At 35.5% G+C, this 20,811-nt stretch overlaps 1 protein-coding gene across 3 annotated transcripts in view; it reads right to left on the minus strand.

The window, feature by feature from the left end:
* The window catches only part of DENND1B (DENN domain containing 1B), a 153,929-nt gene that overhangs the window by 41,853 nt on the left and 91,265 nt on the right, over positions 1–20,811 (minus strand). For all 3 annotated transcript variants that reach the window (XM_062613427.1, XM_062613426.1, XM_062613428.1), the window contains 3 exons: positions 12,308–12,408; positions 6,683–6,728; positions 5,065–5,166 (listed from right to left, as the gene is read on the minus strand). In XM_062613427.1, the coding sequence (XP_062469411.1) occupies positions 5,065–5,166; positions 6,683–6,728; positions 12,308–12,408 (249 nt within the window). The remainder of the gene's footprint in view (positions 1–5,064; positions 5,167–6,682; positions 6,729–12,307; positions 12,409–20,811) is intronic.

Raw genomic sequence — 20,811 nt, forward strand, 5'->3', positions numbered from 1 at the left:
AAGGTTTCAAAGAAATTACATAATTCTGACATCAAGCAAAAAAAAAAACAACAAACCAAGCACCATCTTTATCAAAATCTTTTCCTCATGTATGATTTAATCCATCTACCTATGATTAAAATGCCAAGCTCCTTTTCTCCCATTCTTTGCATGTCTTAAGCAAAAATAGCCTCTTACAAAGTTAAAAAAGAAAAATAACTCAAAAAACAAACCACAGGGGTTAGAATGCTGTTAAAATTTATTTATGGAAGACACTAGGAATCCGTTTTAGAAATGGTATTATTAATTTACACTAGAAGCAAACAGTTTTTATCTTCTCCTAGCAACGGCTTCTCACAGAAAGGTGACTTCAGTGGATTGCTAAACACTACCAATCAAGAGCAATCGGAGCTTCAGGAGGGTTTAAATCAATAGCATAGTTTTTCAGAGATTTATTAAGTCACGAGATTGATATGTGATTTAGCTTTCGTATGGAATTAAGCATTCCTAAATTGTAGAAACATATTGTGTTGGTCATCAAAACAAAAAGCATCATTTTTTAAAATAATCACCCTATGTCCTTTCTAAGATTCCTAAAATATAACAGATCAGAAAAAAAGCATGACTAATATCTCCAATATCCATGTGAGCAGAAGAACAGAACTGCGCATAAACACCCCATTAATAATATCATATAACTACTACTTAAAGCCTTTGCTCCTGCAAAAACTTAAGCGCACATACAAATTTAAGCTCATAGAGAAGTCTTCAAAACATTTGTTGCCTGAGAAATGCAGAACTATGCACTGGGGTTCCCAGTGACTACCAGATCTCTGAAAACAAGATATCCAGGTATTTCTCTGGTATCAGTGACAGCTATTATACTTTAAACTTTTTTTTGTCATTCCCCATCAGCTCATGTCACTATAAAATTAAGCCCATTCTCCACAGTGAGAGAATGAGACAGCAGAGGAGAGAAACACAACAAAAACCTTACAACAAAATGGAATCTGATACGATTTAAGATCAATAGTGTTAATGAAAGGGCTTCTACATCTTTGATATTATCCACAAACACAGGATTTCAACATCTCAGAAAGGCCTCCAGCATTTAAACACAGATACTTGTTTAGTTGAAAACAACTAAATACAAATGTTTTCAAAATTAATTGTACTTTTTAATCTCATCTTCTACCTTTTAAAACTACGTCAAGGCTCAACAGGATCTCGATTTAAAGAATTTATTCAAAATAAACAGTTGCCTTATAACACCGCAAACACAGCAAACTGCTCTGAGTTTCTAAAATATATTAGTAATAATTCTGGCTATTTTTGGATGGTGAAAACACAGTAAATTATAATATGCAAATTTCACAAAAAAAAAAAACACTTTCTTCAGTTTCACTGCTATATGTTGACCATAACTTCTTTATAATACTACCAATCATTGTATTTTCAGAAATAATTTGCACTCCCAGTAATTGTAGTAAAGTAACTTCAATGTTCTACGTCAACTACAGCCTACTTCTCAAATGCTACTTTTAGAACAGTAACGTTCAAATGCCCAATTAAACAGTGTTAAAATCCTGTGACTTTAGGAATCTCAAAACTAAAATTCCAAAACCCTGTTTAGATTCTGGATTGCATCATATGTGTAAGCACCACATGCTGCAAGAGCTACGCACATGTTTCAACAGCTCTGTAGATTTTACTGTTAACAATATTTAACTACCAGAGAAGATCCTAAAAACCTCTAAAGCCTGAAAATCATATTTATAAATTTCTGCTTTGTCTATGAAGAAATCAATTAAGACTTGGTTGCTAAAAGAAACGCCCTCAATTCTCTAAGCTTTTTTTGAAGTGTTCAAATTTGAGCAAAGGAATAGTCTTTTGTCAGTTACCTGCAAGCAGGTATTGCAGGATCAGGCCCAAAGCTTATAATTTTTTGTCTATGGTCTATACCAATGCATATACACCACAAATGTTCTTTTTTTAATGTCTTACATCATTAAACTGGTGATCTATGTATTATTGCATTAGGAAATTTACTCCCACAAAGTAGCTACGTATTTGCTTTTCTTTTTTTTTCTTTTTTAAATTATAAAATAATAGACAAATTCACAGTGAAACGATGAAATTTAAAAACAAGTGTTCTTGTCAGAAGAGAGGAAAAAGAGGGATTTTCCCTCCTCGAAGAAAACAAAGGATTCCTGAAAGTCTTGCACTGATTTATTTTTCCAATTTTAAATACCTTAGGAGTAGCGGAACTGCTACTGGCATGGTAGTATTTCTAACAGTCAATAAATCTAAAATATTATGTGTGAATATTGGAATGAAGCCATTAAGAAGATTACAGCATGCAACGCAGCAGAGGGTCCACATGAAAAAAGGACTGGTAATTCAGGACAACTGTGACCACTGACCTTTGCACAGTCAAGACCACTGGTCAGTCTGACAGAATAATAGAGTTCACATGCATAGAAAGTCATCTAGCCTGTAACTATAATTTAAATGCTTAAGTGAATGATTTAAAAATGCCTTTAAATCTCAGTTAATTTATTATACAGTTTATTAGATAATGCCATATAATTTTTTTTTCAATCTCAGATTTATTATGAAAAAATACACAATCAGAGCATTTTAATAGACATATTACTCATACACGGGTAACCTATTAAATACCTATGCTGTGAGGACATCATCAGGCTTACTAATCAAGAAAATAATTACTCAATTTCCTTCAGACACAAGAAACAGTTTTGGAAAACTCTGTAAAAATACAGCATTTTGTTTGTTAGGCTGCAAACTAACCTGGAATCAATTTTTGAAAGGGACAGTAAGACTACAGCTTCTTTTATGCTTTCAGTTCTTCATTCTATTCTATTTGAACACTTTTCAGAGGTACTCACCATATTTTTTCATCAGAAGTTTTACTGCACTTACATACATAAAAGTTTATTTACGTATGTTAATGTGTTTCACATGCAAGTATCTTTGACATTTGTTTTAATAAGTCTGACTTACTATTTTGACTCTACACTCCTACGTCTTACACTTTTTAACTGAGATGTTAGCAGTTGCACTGGCCCTCATGAATGCAAAAGGAGGACAAACATGTTGTCATTTTATGAGCCAAACACAGATATTTTCAGTGCCTTTTGTTCCCAGGTTTTCCCACTAAAATTGTACATGTTTTCCATTAAGCTGTTTTAAAGTGCTTTACAGACTGAAGTAGAGGAATAGATGGGAATATTTAAATTAAAAGCTTCATTATAAAACCCTCAAATTCTGCAAATATATTTATATTTATAGGCTGCTCTGTTTTGTTCTATATTAGATATGGAATCAAATATTTTAAGTCTACTGTATAGCCTGTACACTTGGATAACCTTCATTAACATTAATAATAGTAACATGCATATATCCTGGGGGTGAATAGACTTCTAAATGTACAAAGATCTGTATCCTTATTTTCTTCATGCTAGCCTACTCATTTAAGAGATCAGTCCAATATGCATCTATAAAATACATGAGAAGTCCCTCTCATTGCACAAACATCCATTTTTCCTGTTTGAAGGACCTCCAGCTACACCTCCAGTATCTTATGGAAGATGATGCCTAATTCTCAATTCTGCATCCAGCTATTATTTGACAAGAGGTATGTTCCTCCATGCCATTATAACCTCAACCTTAGACACTGAACGCAAGGTCAGTTAAAATTACTGACACACCAGAAAAGACTCATTTTTTACTTAACTGATTATACTCTTGAACAATAGAGTACAGGCAAAATTACTGTACCTACATGTAAGTGTATAGGTTCATATGCTTTTTCATACATTAACATACTGAATCAGAAGAAAGACTGCACAGATGACCTATTAAAAATACAGATTTTAACATGATTAAAATGAAAGGGAAATTACATTAATATAATCCTCAAGAGTTTGATTTCTATTGTAATAAATATACACAAATCACCAACAAAACCAAAAGACATAGTATGTCACTACAGCACCTTAGTTTGATTAAGGGAGTTAGGTTTTATGGTTTACAATTTCAGAAAATGTGATCCTTTGATTTCACATTTTCATATAAAATTCTTTGTCTCAACAACCATTTGTGATAGCTCGAGCATCAATAACTAAATAATCAAAACAGTGGTTTCACAATGAAATGCTTTTAGAGCTCTAGTGGGAAAAACAAGGTAAGTGAATTTTGTGACTATTTAAAATGATATACAGAGCATGTTCCCCTATAGGCAATAAGGATTAAAAAAAAAAAAGGGGGGAAGGGAGGGGGGGACACCCTCTGCAAGATCAAAGTCCAGAAGGAACTGGCACTTAATTTATCATCCTTTACAGACAAAAGACAGTTTTCGTCATTTCAAAAGGATCAGATGTCTTTTATGACAAACTGGGTTTGCAGTTTAATTTACAAATAGAATTCTAAGTAAGCAGTCTTTGCTCTGCCAAAGCAAATGACAAACAGTATAGGTTTTCATTCACGCAGCCCTCAGCAGGATAGAAGAGATTAAAATAAAACTGAAATAATTTAGAGAAAACAAATAAATGTTTCAGAAAGTTGAAGAAGATCAAAGCCTGAATTTTCTGACCCCAACTGTACAAGCATTTCTTATTATATTGACCAGTGCCATCAGATCATTAATTAAAAGGAAAGCGCTGGCAGGTGGCAGGGAAGCAGAAGCCGATAATTGGCCCCCTTCTTCTTTTTGCCTTCAAAAACTCTCGTTCTTTTGCAAGACATGCCACTAGGCAGACAGAAATGCCTACTTTGTAATATAATGATTAAGATGAGATGAAGAGACTCTTGCGTTTAAAGCAGCTATGCCTAATGAATGCAGCTAGCTTTATAATTATGATCCTACTTTTACAATGAGAAATATGATGTTCCATTCAACGTCTCCTCAACTGTCAAAAAGCTAAAAATCTCAAATGTAGGGATCTACACTTGGCGCTTTTCACCCCCTTATTCCTTTTATACCAGCAAAACCAGGCAAAAGTAACTACTAGTAATTCAAGCATCTATATAAGAAAGAAAGAATTAAATACCCGTAAGACTCACCACTTCACCAGGTAGGTTGTTCAGGTCATTAAAAGGGGTTTCTAGAGTGTTTGTGTCAACATTTAGCAAAACCACATCCTCCAGTGATCTGTTTTTCACTCTCTGTTAAGAGGAGAAAGAAAAAAAAAAAAAGAAAGAAAGTGCAAAAGCATTTTACTATGGCATCCTCAGGAACTGCATTTTTGTTATCATATCATATCATACAAACGATGATTCTACAAAGGGCAAAAATGGCAAAGACAATATTCTGAGCTTTACGTGCAGGATTTGTGAATTAGATGCAGGATTCAGAGAAGCTTTTAAAAACCCCTCCCCTTCAAACAGTAAGGTTATATTAATAATCTCTGAAATATAAGCACATTTAATAAATGAATACTTGAAAACCAAGATTTACACAAAGCATAATTAAATATATTGGAGCTATACGTATCTTATAACAACATTTCATTCTCTCCTATTTGTGAAAATCAGATAGGATGTTAAGCATATAATCAGATGAAAACCAGAGAAAACTATGTAATTATTTGCAGATTTATGTAAGTCCCAGGCATCTGACATCTACTAGCATTATAGAAAAATGGATGAAACAACTTTCCATCAGTGGACTTCACTAGCAGCTAAGAATTAAACAATTTGTTCCTTTCAGGAAAAAAAAATAAATAAAATGATGGAACTTTTTTCTATATGGTCCTAGAATAATACAGAATAGTGCGGTCAAGGAGGAATTGAGTGACTTTTTTTCCAGAGCAAGGCTTTCTGTTCCATTATTTCCTGATGGAATAAGGAAAAAGATCCTTGTCAGGACACTACAATCTGTGTATGCAGGTCATATGAACCTGATTTGAGGGAACATAAGGCTATGCTATGCCTAGAGTTAAGAAGCACACATGACAGAAGGCTCTTTTCTAGAAACAAAAAAGTGCTAGTGGCTCACACTGGAGAAGAACCCACCTCATCAGCTCAGGAAATGTGAGTTGTTCCTTAGAAACTGCTTTAGCAGAAATGGAAATCACATAAATTTCTCTAAGAAATTATCTACTCTGCATGATAAACAGACTTCACACACAGGCTTAATGGTGTCATCAAACGGTTATGGATCGAGGCAAAGCTATTTATGACCCAGCTATTACTTACCTCTCAGGTGAGTTCTATTGTTTCATTATATGTTCAAATCCAAAAGGGCTACCTCTTGGTTTTTGGCAAAAAAATGTTCAGTTGTAAATTAATAGTTATGAATGCTATGGGCTAAATTTCAAGAGGGACAGAATATAAATTATCATGGAAATCAGAATGATGCTGAACTCTGATTGATGGTGACTCCACAATAAATTTTAACTTTTATCATTGGGAAAATCTATTGCTGAATCACTAAAAAACAGTGGAAAAAAAAACATCACTGAGAGATAGACACAGGAAGAAATCATAATGTAGAACTTACATGTGTCCATAAAATGCTTCAAAAGTAAGATTTCAGAGAGACATTTTTTACTTCACAAAACACCTGAGACTTAAATTCTGTATGTCCCTATGCAGAGATTTTTCCAGAAGCTTGTCCACTATCATTTACGGCACACACACCCCAAGCTTACCAGTATGCAGAAGTGAATAGTAAACTTACCTCTATTAAGCTTAAGTGAACGCCAATTAGATAAGGCATTGGTGCACTGAAGGAAAAAAGAGGAAAAGGTCAATTTTTAAGTACCAACTAGTACAAAACAGGTGGAGCAAAAAGATTTAAAATCTTGGAACGTAGAGTCCTTATTTAACATTCACTGTTCAGCATTAAATTAAGACAATTGCTACCTAAATTTTTACTAGACAAGGGTATTTATTTATTTACTCTGCAGTAAGCATGACCACAAAATCAAAGGTAAAGTATGAGTGAGAAGATGTATACAGCTGGCTAACCACTTTGCCACACCTGGCTTCAACAACCAACCATACTGTATGGCAGAGCTAGCCTGGTAGCTGTTCCAAAAGCAGTCTGTCTCTAGAACTACACTGGTTTTAAAACACTATTCTGAAGAATATTGTAATAGTTAACATCACCACACTGCAACCCAAAATTAATGCCACTTTTGACTCTGTGTGTGCTTCTGAAACCCTTCCTTGGTGGGTGCTTGCAAGCTGTATAGTATCCTGTTTAACTTCAGCTAGTAAACTTCTCATTTCCAATTTGAATAAGACAGGGAACTATATTCTCAAAACAAATATCAACACAAAGCCTCTGGAGTGAGACCTCCTGCAGTATGCAAGCAAGAAACTGAAATAGTCAGTCTAATTCATCATGGTTTCCTATAATCTTCTCTTTCTTTCTCTAGTGAGTGTGTTCTGACAACATCTGGTTGAGAATATATTCAGTATTCAGTGCTGAAGGGAAAAAAAACATTCAACAATCACCATTACACTTTTGAGTACTGTGAGATTACTAAACATATTCACTCCAGAGAAGCAAGCAATACATAAGATGGTTTAAGCAACTCAGTGGGAAATTAAATACTAAGGGACCAAAGAGAAAAACACTGAATAAAACCATTATCTGAAAAATAAATGGAAGATAAGATGATTTACATAAAGTTACACAGATAGTTGACATACAATAATTGTATTAATAATCTCCCATTGTACTACTACTACTAATAAAACATAATAATACTAAAACAATAATCTCCCATTGTATGAATTTGATCAGGAATCTGAGCCACCGTCTGGCACCATAAGTTCCCAGTGGCCTTCTCAATTTGGTCCCACCTCTAGGCAGAAAAGTAGCAATTCTCATCTGCCTACCACTGCTGTCAGTTTCAGAAAAACCTGTATACCCTATGGGTTAACCAGTTGCTCCCATTAACAGGAGAGGATAGGTTAAAATAAACAAACTAACAAAACTAACTAAAAACCACCAAACAAAACCAAAACCTCAAAAAAACCCACTAACAACCCCTTGAAAAATCCCAGACAAACAAAACAACTGACTGGGGCCAAAACAAGCTTTCATCATGTTTATACTATTGAAATAACAGTTTGCTGAGACTACAAACTGGTATGGCGTAAGGTTTCTAGGCAATGGGAATGCCAGAAAGAGAAATGGAGAGCCCTCTGTCCCCACATATATTTTTCTTAGGCCAACACTGAAAAATTTTAGTACCTCTGATGACTTCTTCCAGTCTAAGACCTTAAGCCTTTGCGGATTAAACACAAATTACATGGAATTGTACAGAGCAGACACACATTTATATTCAGAGAGGAATGAGACAGCTTTAAACACTCTGTAATCTTAAGAATGCTTTATACTATGTAACGTTCAACCAAGCTAATGGGAATGACTATGACTGACGTGTAACAGAGGATTCATATGCTGAATATGAAGCAAAATACTCTAATGGGATGAACCTGAGGATGTATCTTAATGTTACAAATAACATGAACTGGAGAAACTACAGTGAGAACAAGTGCTACATCATCTGTGCATTTGATGCACATTTGTTTTCTTGTACACCAACCCTGTTCTAGCAGCTTCACCAGGCCTGTACTGACTTAAAATAGCTGACAATTTGCTCCAGTAATAAATCTGTCATTTAAAAGGGTAGCATATACCTCTTTTCTACAGAACAAAGCAACAGTTACATCATTTCAATTTCGAGAAGTTAAGAGAATAAAGGTACAAAGCTAATTAGATAAACATCTTGAAAATACAGGAAATAAAAACTGCAGGTATGGAAAGCCTATTTGATCATTTTCAGCAAAGAATGAATTTTATTACTGCTGGATTCTGAAGCCTTAACAGCAGAGTTTTGTAATATGTACATGAAATTGCTTACTATGACACTACTGGGAGCTGCTATATAGTTTTTCTCTTGCTTATGCATGTTACTACCAAAAATGTTATTAATCTACAGCATCATTGGCTAAAATAATTACTATGTTATGATAAACAGGCAAGTTAACTGGAAAATAACTGTCCCATTCTCATGAAAACAGGTGTGCATATAGCCCAATTCAGAAGAGACCAAATCTCATAAAAAGATATGTTGTAATTGCAACTTGAATTTTCTAATTGCATTATATTCTTACCACAGCATCAGCAGAACAGATGCTTTATCATCCACAGACAAAGCTGTCATACATTTTTATATCAGTGCCTTAGTTTGCCAAGAAATTACACAGAAATTTGATGAAACTGGCTTTCTCCTTCACAGGAATTAATTTTATGTGAATATAATTACTATATCAATGCTCAAACTCAGTTTTTGTAAAAGCTTCCTCAAAACCCAGCTATCTACTGGGCTGAGCATACCAGTATCTTTTTGCTTAATTGCAGAAGAAAAACCAATTCTTAAAAAAATATTCAGAAAACTAGATTTTTTAGTTAACTACTTTCAGTTTTCTTCCTCTAAAAAGAGGAAAGAGCAAAAAATGAAAATTACTTTCACTGCCTAATATTTTGCCATCATTTAGAAAAATAAATGTCTTATCTCTTTTTTCTTTTTTTTCTTGGATAGTTGTTCCAATTCTCGCATTGGAGCTCTCATAATGAAATTTAAGGCTGAGATAATCTACAGGGTGGTAGGGCTGGAGGGAACCATCCTGAAGCAAATAAATACACAGTATGTTCACACACAAGACCTTGAAAGTACTCGTAACCTGGCCAATCCTGATGGTGTCACAGTCCACACCGATGCTCAGTTTTCATGGGCTTGGACTACTTTGAGAACATCTGTTACATCTAAAACCAGTCTGTATATCAGATTGCCTGATAAAACCTAAGACGCATTTTGATTAAAGGCAAATGGAAGAATTCAAGCAATTTTTTAATATAGATCAGCTTTACTGATCTGCAATAGATTTAAATGTATTTAAACTTTGTTTAGAAATAGCCTTCCTCACTTAGAACAAACAAAATTATCAAACTGATACTCATTTGAGCACCATCTCAGAACAACATTAAGAAAATGAGAGTTCCTGGGAGACATCCCAACAAAGTCCAAGCGAATCAATGACAATGTAGTTTCTAGGTATGAAAATGCACGTTAAGCTAAAAGGAAAAAAAGGCACTTTTATAAAAGAACTTTGCTCCTCCAAAATGATATAAAAATGAAAATATAAAAATTATTTAGAAAAGTACTTTATTAACTCTAGGTTGACACAATCGTCTTTGACTGCACACTAGGTCTGGTCTAACATAAAATTTGACCTTATGAATTCATTAAGTTTTCCTAACTTGATATATTACATACCTATGAGGAAAACACTTATTTACAGTTAATATGCTGTAACATAAGGAAAGCTAAGTATTTTATGTGGTTTTACTACACTATTCCAACCTGCCTCACAAAAGAGAAATTCAAACCCAGACATGATCAGACAGAGAAATGTACATGCACGAAAAATCTGAGTTAAAAGGTCTGAATTCTAGTTACTGTGGTAAATTCATCAGTTGTGCATTTCCTTTCATGAACTTTGTGTTTCCATTAGAACATCTCTAAAAATGGGAAACTTTTTTTCCCCACTCTATTGTACTACTGTGAAAAAGAAAAAGAGATATAAATGAGTTTTACAAGTTTAAGAAACTCCATGCTTCTTTTTAATGAGTAAAAAAATTCTCAGGTCATGCCACAATGACCTAGAATCTCATCTATTATCATCATCACAAGAAGCTGTGTACAGCATCTAACATCATTATTTCTGGAAACATTATCTGTGCTTAGGAGGGCAAATAAAAAAATCTTCCAGTATTCAGGTTGCACTCTGCAGGGTACAGCTTGAATAGAGGTGTTGATCTACACAGCATTTATGGATGACACTGAAGAAATTACAAAGCTTCGGGTGGTAAGCTCAAGCAATACAAACCCTAAACAAACACATCGAAGCTCTACTCCCATTTTGGTGAATTTTATCAAAGCAAGGAGGAAAAACAATTAGGACAGAGTTTCTTCAAAAGAAAACTATCATTAAAGATGAAAGGCTTAGCTATAGTTGAAAGTAAAGGGAGAAGTGGGAGAAGAATATTTGATTTCTTTTTAAAAACAATAAATAATATACACGTTAAGTATAGGAACTACACCAGAAGAAGATACACCATGAGCAAATATTGTAAACTTGAGGAAAAAGAACAATCAAAGAGACATAAGGAAACATAATGAGAATTTCTCTGAAACCAGTCAGTTCAATAGACTGGGTAGAGTTCAACAGCACATCAATATTTATAGGTTCCAGGAAAAAAAAAAACCAACCAACCAAACAAGAAAAACACTACCAAACTACCAAAAACATACAGCCCAGCAAACATACAAGCATGATTTATTTCTGTGAAGAAAAACATTAACAGAAATGAAGACTTATGTTGGTAGGCATCTGATCTGGACTCAGGTTTTACACATAATAATAATTTCTGATCTCTAAAATGACTTTAAATGGGTCATTTTTCCACCACAGATCCATAGGGTCTAGTTAAAGTCTCCAGGGATGAATACTCCTGGTTTAAGTACTATAATGGAAACTTTTATTTGGTATCATTGGCCCTACTACAAGTAAAAGACAGTAGATGTCTTCTTAGCCTGAAATCCAGAAACACAGGCATGCGGAAACACCATCCGTTGAATGACCAGAAGTGACTCAAAGGTGATTTTTTTTTTCTTGTTTAACTTTAAAATTTGCCAAAACCACAAAGTCTATAATGTGAATAGAAGCACATCAGGAGAAACAGAATTCCTATAATGAAAATTTCCTAGAGTATCAAAAGGAGACTTTAAGCTCATTTGGGAAGGTGTTGGATCTGATCCTGAACCTGGCAGAGTCTAAAATACAAATATTAAATCACTGTATAGTCCTAATGGGAACATTGATGCCTACTAACACTTGATTCTCAAATAACTGGTCTTGTTCTCAATACTTCTATCAGTATAATTTATCTCAAGTTAAAATAAATGCCAAATAAGAGAAAACCATAAAACAGTCACATTTAAATTACTGAATGCATTCTCTAACAATAAAACAGGAACAGTTTTTATAGACATGATTCTAAATGCTGCATTGATAGCAATCAGCACCGTAATTCAAGGTATCAACTCAAAACACCATGTAAAAAGCATGCTGAAATATCTGTTCTTTAAGCACTGGCTCAAGTACTTTCGTAAACTGGATTCAGTCTATTCAGTCACATACGTAGTTAGTCTTTATACCAGTAACTCAGAATTACAAAAAAAAAGGAATCTCAGAAATGAGGGTAACAGGTTAGCTGTCTTACCAGCAGTAGTCCAGAAGATGTGGAGGAAGCACTGGGATGTAAATGTGTTGCCAATACATTGGATACAACAATGCAGCTGACGCATGAACACAAGCAGTTAACTAAAAATAAAAACACACACACAGAATTCGCAACAAAAAATATGAATAAAAAGAAAATACAATATCTTAAATTAATTTTCAGACATGCAAGAATCTTAACCTCTCCCAACAACCTATTACAGCACTCTTTAAATTACTTGTAAGTGCCAAAATGCACTGATGAAGAACTCGGATACACACATACAACATTTGCAAGAAGTCAGGCTAACAAGTGAATTAAAAGGTAGACCTGCTCAGCTATTTCCTCTAACAAAGGAAAGTAAACATTCACTACTTGACGCTCATCATGGTCAGATGCAGGTACTGCCAAGAACACACAGAATTCGCGTGTACCCTAGCTGCACTCAGTTCAGCTGAGCAGGAAAGACTCAGCAGAGCTTTTCGGTTCACACTTCCACTATTTGGAACAACTGGAATTGATCTGAACCTGCATGAAGCTGCAGAAGAGCACTAAGCACAACAACTCCTGTTTTAAATAAACTGAAGTCAGTGCTCCCTGTGACAGCAAAGCAACACTTCATTCTATTTTTATTTTTTTTTTTACAATTTTTCAAAACTCCCTTCCCAAAGTAGAGACTGGCAAGGCTGGCATTAGCATTGCCAGAAAACGAGTGACACCTTAACCAAGAAAGGTGTTACGATCCATTTTCCATACAAAACGGACACCACTGTTTTTCTAACACAAAACAGCAAACCAAAAAAAACACCCATTGCCCCCACAAAAACCTAGGAATTGATTAGAAATGAGGTCAAGTTCAGTCCTCAAGTGACCAAAATAATCTGCAATACCTAACGAATTCACATTTGATCCATAAAATACCACTTTGCTATCAGGGAGTCATGCAGATTATTTTATTATGCAGCCACAGTTACAACATAATGAGGAAACATCAAGACTGCGTTCAAAATAAGGCAGCCTGCACCCAGCATATAAAACACTACAAACTCCATTTAGAAATAAAAATAAAGAAAAATAAAAAACAATCTAAAAGGGAATGCCCCATGTAGAAGTCACCAAGTTTATGGAAAAAGACAATATTGTCCTGATGTTTTATATCACAACAAAATTACTGTCTGAGGTTAAGTTGATAATAGCAGTGTTTATTACACTTGTACTTTCATAGTAACAACATGAAGAGCTAAAAATGAAACGTAAATCATGTCCATACAGCAAATGCTAAAACATTATGGATTCTATAGGGAAAAAAAGAAAACCTCTTTGTGGAACAGAGCAGCAGTTAAAGCTTTCATTCCCTGGCTGTCTTGGACATTTAGACTTGTAAATAAAATTTATACTGCCATTTCGTACATGTATTTTTACACTAAAAATGAAGAAAAGTAATTGTAAGACCATTGCAGCAAAAATCTCAGACAATCACAATTTGTGCAGCATAGTTTGCTCAGCACTCAGATTAATATAACACGATTAAATATGGAAAAGAAGAGGGTCTGAAAGCTCCTGAGGGATATAATTAGGGCAAATTGCCAAAGAATGAAACATGAGCCAGTCAGGAGAGTCTGGAAGCTGCAGTAGTACCAAGGGACTTGAATGTTCGACAGTTGGAGCTCCAGTAATGTGTGAACTGCAGGTTAAGGTATCAGGAGACTCTGTTCACTGACACACAGAATGTCACTATTGACCAGCGAACTGCCCAAGCCTGACAGCTACACTAAGCCAAGTATATCATAATTCTGTATTTAAACTCTTTGTTTCAAATTAACATCTCATTTCTTACTTTTACATTAAACCCCCACAATGACTCTCATTTTAGACTTATAATAATGGCTGTTTTGTTACTAAGAATTAATTGTTTGGAGGGAAGAAATAAATGAGTATCTTATCCCCCTTCTACACTGTGCGATTTATGAGTTTTATTTCCATATTATCTAACACTACTGTGGCACAGTCAAGCTCAGCATCATCTTTTTTTCTCTTTTACTCAAAATAGATATGGAATTACTAATTAGTATCTTCGCATACCATTGTGCATTGTATATAAATTTCAAGCTGCATCTATCTGTATAAAAATTAGCATTTCGTGTATTTCAATCACAGACTGAAATAAAGCTGACCATACATTATCACAGATATCCCCCAATGCATACAGTTGCCTCCTCCTCCCTCTTCCTCTTAATCGGCATTCTTAAATTATGAATCAAGATCATTATACTATTTGCATGAAGAAATATTTCCGATTTTATGCATGTGTGTGTTATATTTTAGTTATCACTTTAACAGGGGAAATGGATAATTCCTTAAAAAATACTTGAAGTTTTATTAACTCTCCTGTTTCACAATCTATATTTTAATGTGGCACCCAGACTAGCATCTATTTAACATTTATCATTTAAAAACATCTACTGAATTTTAGCATTTCTAGCAGGAAAGGTAAAGATTTGATTACTTACACACCAAGTTTTTGTTGTACTGTTCCTCACTTTTCTATTTAATAACATCTTAATTAAACATTTCCATCTACGCTGCTGCAATAGGTTTCCAAACATTTTAGTATGGCATGAACATGTTTTATAGTTTCCTGTTGTATACAGCCTGTAATACAAGCAGATATGGGATTCTGCCGCTCTTCAAACTGTGTGACATTTTAATACTGTGCCAACTCTGCCTTTAAGCAAATACTGATAATTACGGATTTCATATTAAAAATTGCACACTTTCTGGCAAATTCTCCTTTTGCCTTTTTTACTGCTTCAACAGTGACTGTATTTCTCAAATGCATTAGCTATTTAAATAGCTTACCTGTAACTGACAGATTCACTCTTCTAAATAGATTAGGGACTACTGCAAATCTAGGAATAATGCTGCGTGTCTTAAGTAACCAGACAGTTCAAGAGATCTGAAAAGCAGTCAGTGAGCAGGTAGAGCCTATAAAGGCAACACCGGATTTTGGGGCTGTCTGATAGCATCTGTGCTTGGGAGTGGAGCCAGACAGAGACCCGGCAGGGACCCGGCAGAACACTGAGGGAGGAGGTGGTAAGGCAGAGAGCACAGCACAAGCTCCTAGCTGCAGAAATGAGCATCTGTTGCTTGACCAAGTGGTGGGATCTTTTGCAGAAAGCAATTCTTTACGCTATTTAGGAAAAAAAAGCATTTACATGGAGCCTGTCTGTTGATTGCTACCTATTCTAACGGAAATTATCAAAATTTAATAAATAAAGTAAAAAAGATAAATGTTATAGATCAGAAAAACAGGCTCTTTTTCAAGACAGCTAGCTGTTATCCTTAATTGAAGTAATATTCCAGCCTGTGTACAACCTTACCTATTTTGTCAGCAACAGCTGGAGAACACATCAACTGTGATCCCCTTTTATAGATAAGCTTGTATATAAAAGGTGAAAGCATCTGTCCAACAAAATTTTCTATATATTTATGTATATACATATATATCATTGCTCAACTCTGCTGTTCGCTAAAAGCTTCTTAAATTATAGCCAAACAGTGCTGCAGAACCTAATTACTGCAAATATGATAGCTTATTCCATGTTTTGAAGCAATAAATGAAATTGACACATCCTCCTATAGTCCACTGGACTGGAAAAGACCTACCAGAGTTGCGTTTCTATCCATAAAATGGGCAGGCAGTTTTTAAGTGAAGTTTTTGTCTGCTGAAACTCATTTAATATTGAACAGAACTTTTAATATTACTGCTTCCAACACTTTTTTAGACTGTTTTTCTCTATTTCAAATAATGTATTCTAATTTAAATGGTTCTGATTTAAAAAATAAATCTGATTATCATTTTAAAATCTAAGTAATTTAAATTACATAAACAACATGGGTCAATTGACCTACTCAAAAAAACTTCTAACTAAAAATTTCAATGTTCAACCCTCAGACTAATCTGAAATCCCTAGCTTTTGTATCAGACATGAAAAGAAGTTTCCTGACCATTCTCTCAATAATGAATTACTAACGTTACTGAGTGGAACTGAAAGTTTCAGCCTGTTTCGGATCTATTCTGATAAGACACTGCAGCCAGCATCACCATATAAGCTATCAGCACCCTGCAAGGAAAGTATGTGGCATTTTCTCCAGAGTTTCATAGTGCTTCTGAGACAATTAACTTTACCTTTGCCTCCAGAATAACAAATAAATAAATAAATAAATACAAAGCTGGAACTATGTGCCTGGTAATAGCAGAGTTTCCCCAAATGGTGAGAGACCACGTTACAAAGTCTGTTAGCAAAATTCATTATGAAAAGTAAAATAATTACTACCAAACCCCTGCAAGACCAAAATAATGCACAAACCTTAGACATTGATGAGTTACTTTCCACCTTATGGCAATAAGCAGCCCCTTGGGATGACTGTTGTTCCAAATCTATGCACTGCTGAACATGAACCGTCAGGAAAAGTTTTAGTTCATGACTTGATCAAAGCTGGTTTACCTGCTCCTGGGAACATGAAGAGTGCAGCTCCTCCCTATCCCTCATGTGGATGCAGTAATTCTGATGTGTGTGTATCTGCTTACCTCAAAGCTCACTTCCATCAACGAACTTTTCCATTCTGGATATCAAACAGAATGGCCTCTTTTTCTTTCCTTTTGTTTCTTTCTTTCCCCCAATTATAGATTTTGCTAAGACACTGACATGTCTAGAGCCATACTACTTTGGCTGATAAGGCTTGCTGCAGATTCACATATGCTTATTTGATACCTATTATTCACATGACTTTGATGAGTAACAGGACAATAATTATTCTGTATCCTGCATATCCTGGCCCAAAATTACCTGGCAGTAACCTTCTATCTATATAAATTATTTTATTCAAAAAGAGGCAGAACATAGGTGGCAAGATCTGTATAAACCACAACACACAAACTAGAAAGACAGAAACTGATTAGCAGAATCTTGTCAGAAAGCCAAAAACAGCAACAGAAGTTGGACAAAATGCTGAAGTGAAATTAACCTGTGATACTAAACAACCTTTCACAAGCTACTGTAAGCAGCTAAAGAACTACTGTGATAAAACCATTTTCTGAAAAATCCACAAGCACTGTCAATCTTTGTCAACACCATGTCCCTCCTCCCTCACAGCCCCACTGGGCCAAAGAACTGTTTCCCTCCCACTGCCTTGACCACACATATGTTGAAAGATGCCAAAGATTCTGTTTAGTTATCTACTTATTAATACCTACGGCAATAAATTGTAGGGGACAGGTCACCATTCCACCACGTTTACAGTAACCATTAAACTGGACCAACTCCTACTGCTGTTACCCCAAAACTCCCAGTTCACAAGAACTATAGAGAAACCATTACCTGCTTCCTGACAGGGTAACAGATGTACAGGTGAAAGGAATCCCCTCCTCTACATTATTACATCTCCTAAGACTACAAGCTTTGTTAGAGTTGCATCCATATCTAAATCCCATTTGATCAGGAATGAGATCAGGCACCAAACCTGTGACAGATACTTAACAGCTACCAAGACCTACCTTCCCGTGCATTTCTTGACTAGGTGGGGGAAGCTGTTGGGCAGTAGAAGTGGGAAGGGAGCCTTTGCTTTCACTAGATTACAACAGAGCGTAAATCCCTTCCCAGCTCTAAAGAATGTGGACCTGAATCACAAGCTTAGTCCATCCTGCTGGTATTGGTGAGAAGTCAGAAGTCACTAATGAAAACAAAAGGTAACAGAATATACTGTTCAAGCCATGATATACAAAGCCATTTCTCATGCATTTCTTTAATTTAGCTCCTGGCTAATTGTTTCCCATCTGCCATCCCCATAATCTTTAAGAAGAAAAAGAGAGAGGACCTTAAATGAGCCATAATGCATTTTCCTCCTGTTGGTGAAATGTGACCCCCAGCTCTCCTCTCTCACAGGAGGCAGGCAGGAGAAGGGAAATGTATTTCTAGTCTTCAAATGAAAATTTCCACTTTTGCCACTGTGAAAATTAAATGTGAAAAAGAAAACACTAATATAAAAAAAACTTATTGTCTCCTGTGTTTGTTTTGGGGGGTGTTTTTTTCAGTATTATCCACTTCCTTTTATCATTATCTCGGGGGGGGGGAAGGAAGGATAAAAGTGTTATTCATGAATATGACAGCACTTCATATGCAATCAGTTTCATTCTTTTCTTGCAATTCTTGATTCACAAAGCATCATTATGGCTCCATTCTTGTGCATTAGCTTGGAAGGGAAAAGACTGCAGACACTGTTTGTTCCTTGCCTATGGCTCTGGAAGTGACATGTTTCCCAAGAGTGGAAGCTGAGCAGAAAATACAATTGAAGTGGTAGCGGACAGGTGAGCACTCAACAAGGAATACCACTTGCATACTGTACCTATACCAAGGACATGTCACTTCTGATATTGGTTTATTCTACAATAAACTAACTATGCTTCTTTACATGATCTGTTCAATAATTTGTTTCCCCATATTCCTTCATTTTGTCTCTGCACATTCTTGATAATTTGTTCATTCTCATTTTGACATTCACTTCCCAACTTCTTTATCTCCTCTCACAAAAACGCAGAACACAAACATGCACATCTTTTTGTCCCTTTTCTTGACTACCTCCTGACTCACCCTTTCCTCCCTCCTTTATTTTATGACCTGTCTCCATGCAGGAAGAGCTAGCTTCCCAAAAAACAAAGGAGTTCTATAAATGGTTCTCAATTCTGAAAGGAAAATGTCCAGGAAAATAATTTTTATTAATCTTTTCTCCCCCAGAGCAACTCCATGGTATGCTCTTCTGCCATACACTAATTAAGAAGCAGCAGGGAACGACTTCCTTATGAATAGTTGACAGACAACTTATTTACTGTGAGCAAGAGTAGACATAACCATTGAGTTTTGGAAAAAAAAAAAGTGATAAAGCAGCAGTGGCCGTGAAAAAGGGGAAATCTTGACATAATGGTACACTAGAACAGAGAGACGATATTACACTCACACACCCTTCAACAACTCGTCTTCACATCTGATGCTCCACATGACCATCAATGACTTCAGTGGTATTTTTTTTTAGGGGGTGAGACAGTTCTGGTCGACAGAATACAGACTCTTTCAGTTCTCATACAGTCCAACCACCAGGACTCAGTACTGATAGGCTTCTCTTAGACTGCACATGCACCCAGCAGCACCTGCACTGGCTCTGTACAGCATTTTGTTCTGGCAGATTCTACTGAATTGCCAAAGTTTATATGAATTGGAAAAAGAAAAAACTTTTGGCCCAGATTATGATAATCTTTGATTTTTCATGGAAGTGCTAAGAAGTCACAAATGTAACTCTGAAATGATTTTTTTTTTAGGACTGTCTTTCTGTCTATGTGCTTTTATGGTGTGGTCTGTTTTTTTTGGGGGGGGGGGGGGGGTTGAGGGTTTTTTTTTGTGTGCGTGTGTTTGTGTGTCTTGGGGGGTTGGCATTTTATTCTATTCTTTTAATAAACCCCAATGAAACAGATGTTCTTGGTTTACATAGGTGGCAGTTAACAACAATCTGTTACTTTTTATTGTTGCCCCCTTATTAAAAGAAAAAATTTAATTATTTGTTGACTACACATTTCAATTTCTTTTCACAAATTCTTTCACAATTACCTCTCCTAACGTTATGCCGTGGCAATGAGAAAACTATTGCAAACTCGAAGATGGGAGAGCCTTCCAAGTCTGGCTGTATATCCTAACCACATTTTGATTCTATATTGACATCACATAGTTTCATTGCCAGAAGTACGCTCCTTACAGGGTCCCAAGGGGATCATAAACGCACCCACAACACCCACCTCTCCCCAGTTTATCTCAGACTGCTTACACCTGAACTATTAAAATCTAAATAAGTTATTAAACACCACACTCCTCATCTACTCCCAGACCAAATGGTCTAATTGACCTAATATTCCAAAATGACTTCTAATTATGCTTCTGGGAGCTCAGTGAGTATCAGTGGAATATCTGTTCTGCCTTGCAAGTTAATAATAAATTCCCATCTATTTCTTGTTTCCCAAGAACTAAATTTAGCCCTTGCACATTTCTGCCCGCTATGTACTACATTGCAGGAATTAGAGACATAAATTAAATTTTAAATCTATATCTTTTCATTATTAGAACAGTATTATTTACCATGGATCGGCCATACACATCATAAACACATTTTTAGATAAAACTGTGACAGCACTACAGTGCACAATTAAAATAAATTAGATGCTTTAGTTTGTTTAATCACAATTAGGAGCATCACCCTAACATAAGGCAATGTGAGCACATGACTAAGATGTATGACAGCTCCCAGTGCTACTGCTTTCTCCAACATGGAAGGCCTGTATGGAGCCAACTGTTCCACTGTCTTGGATCTTTAGTGTGCACCAGAGAAGAGGCTCCATAAATAGCCAGCTTTGAACTTAGAAACAAAAATACAAAAAAGGAGCTATTGTCTTTTCAAGCTCC

Source organism: Pezoporus occidentalis, unplaced genomic scaffold, assembly GCF_034315485.1.
Source record: "Pezoporus occidentalis ecotype Australia unplaced genomic scaffold, CSIRO_AGI_Poc_V1 ctg167, whole genome shotgun sequence".
Classification (NCBI taxonomy): Eukaryota; Metazoa; Chordata; class Aves; order Psittaciformes; family Psittacidae; genus Pezoporus; species Pezoporus occidentalis.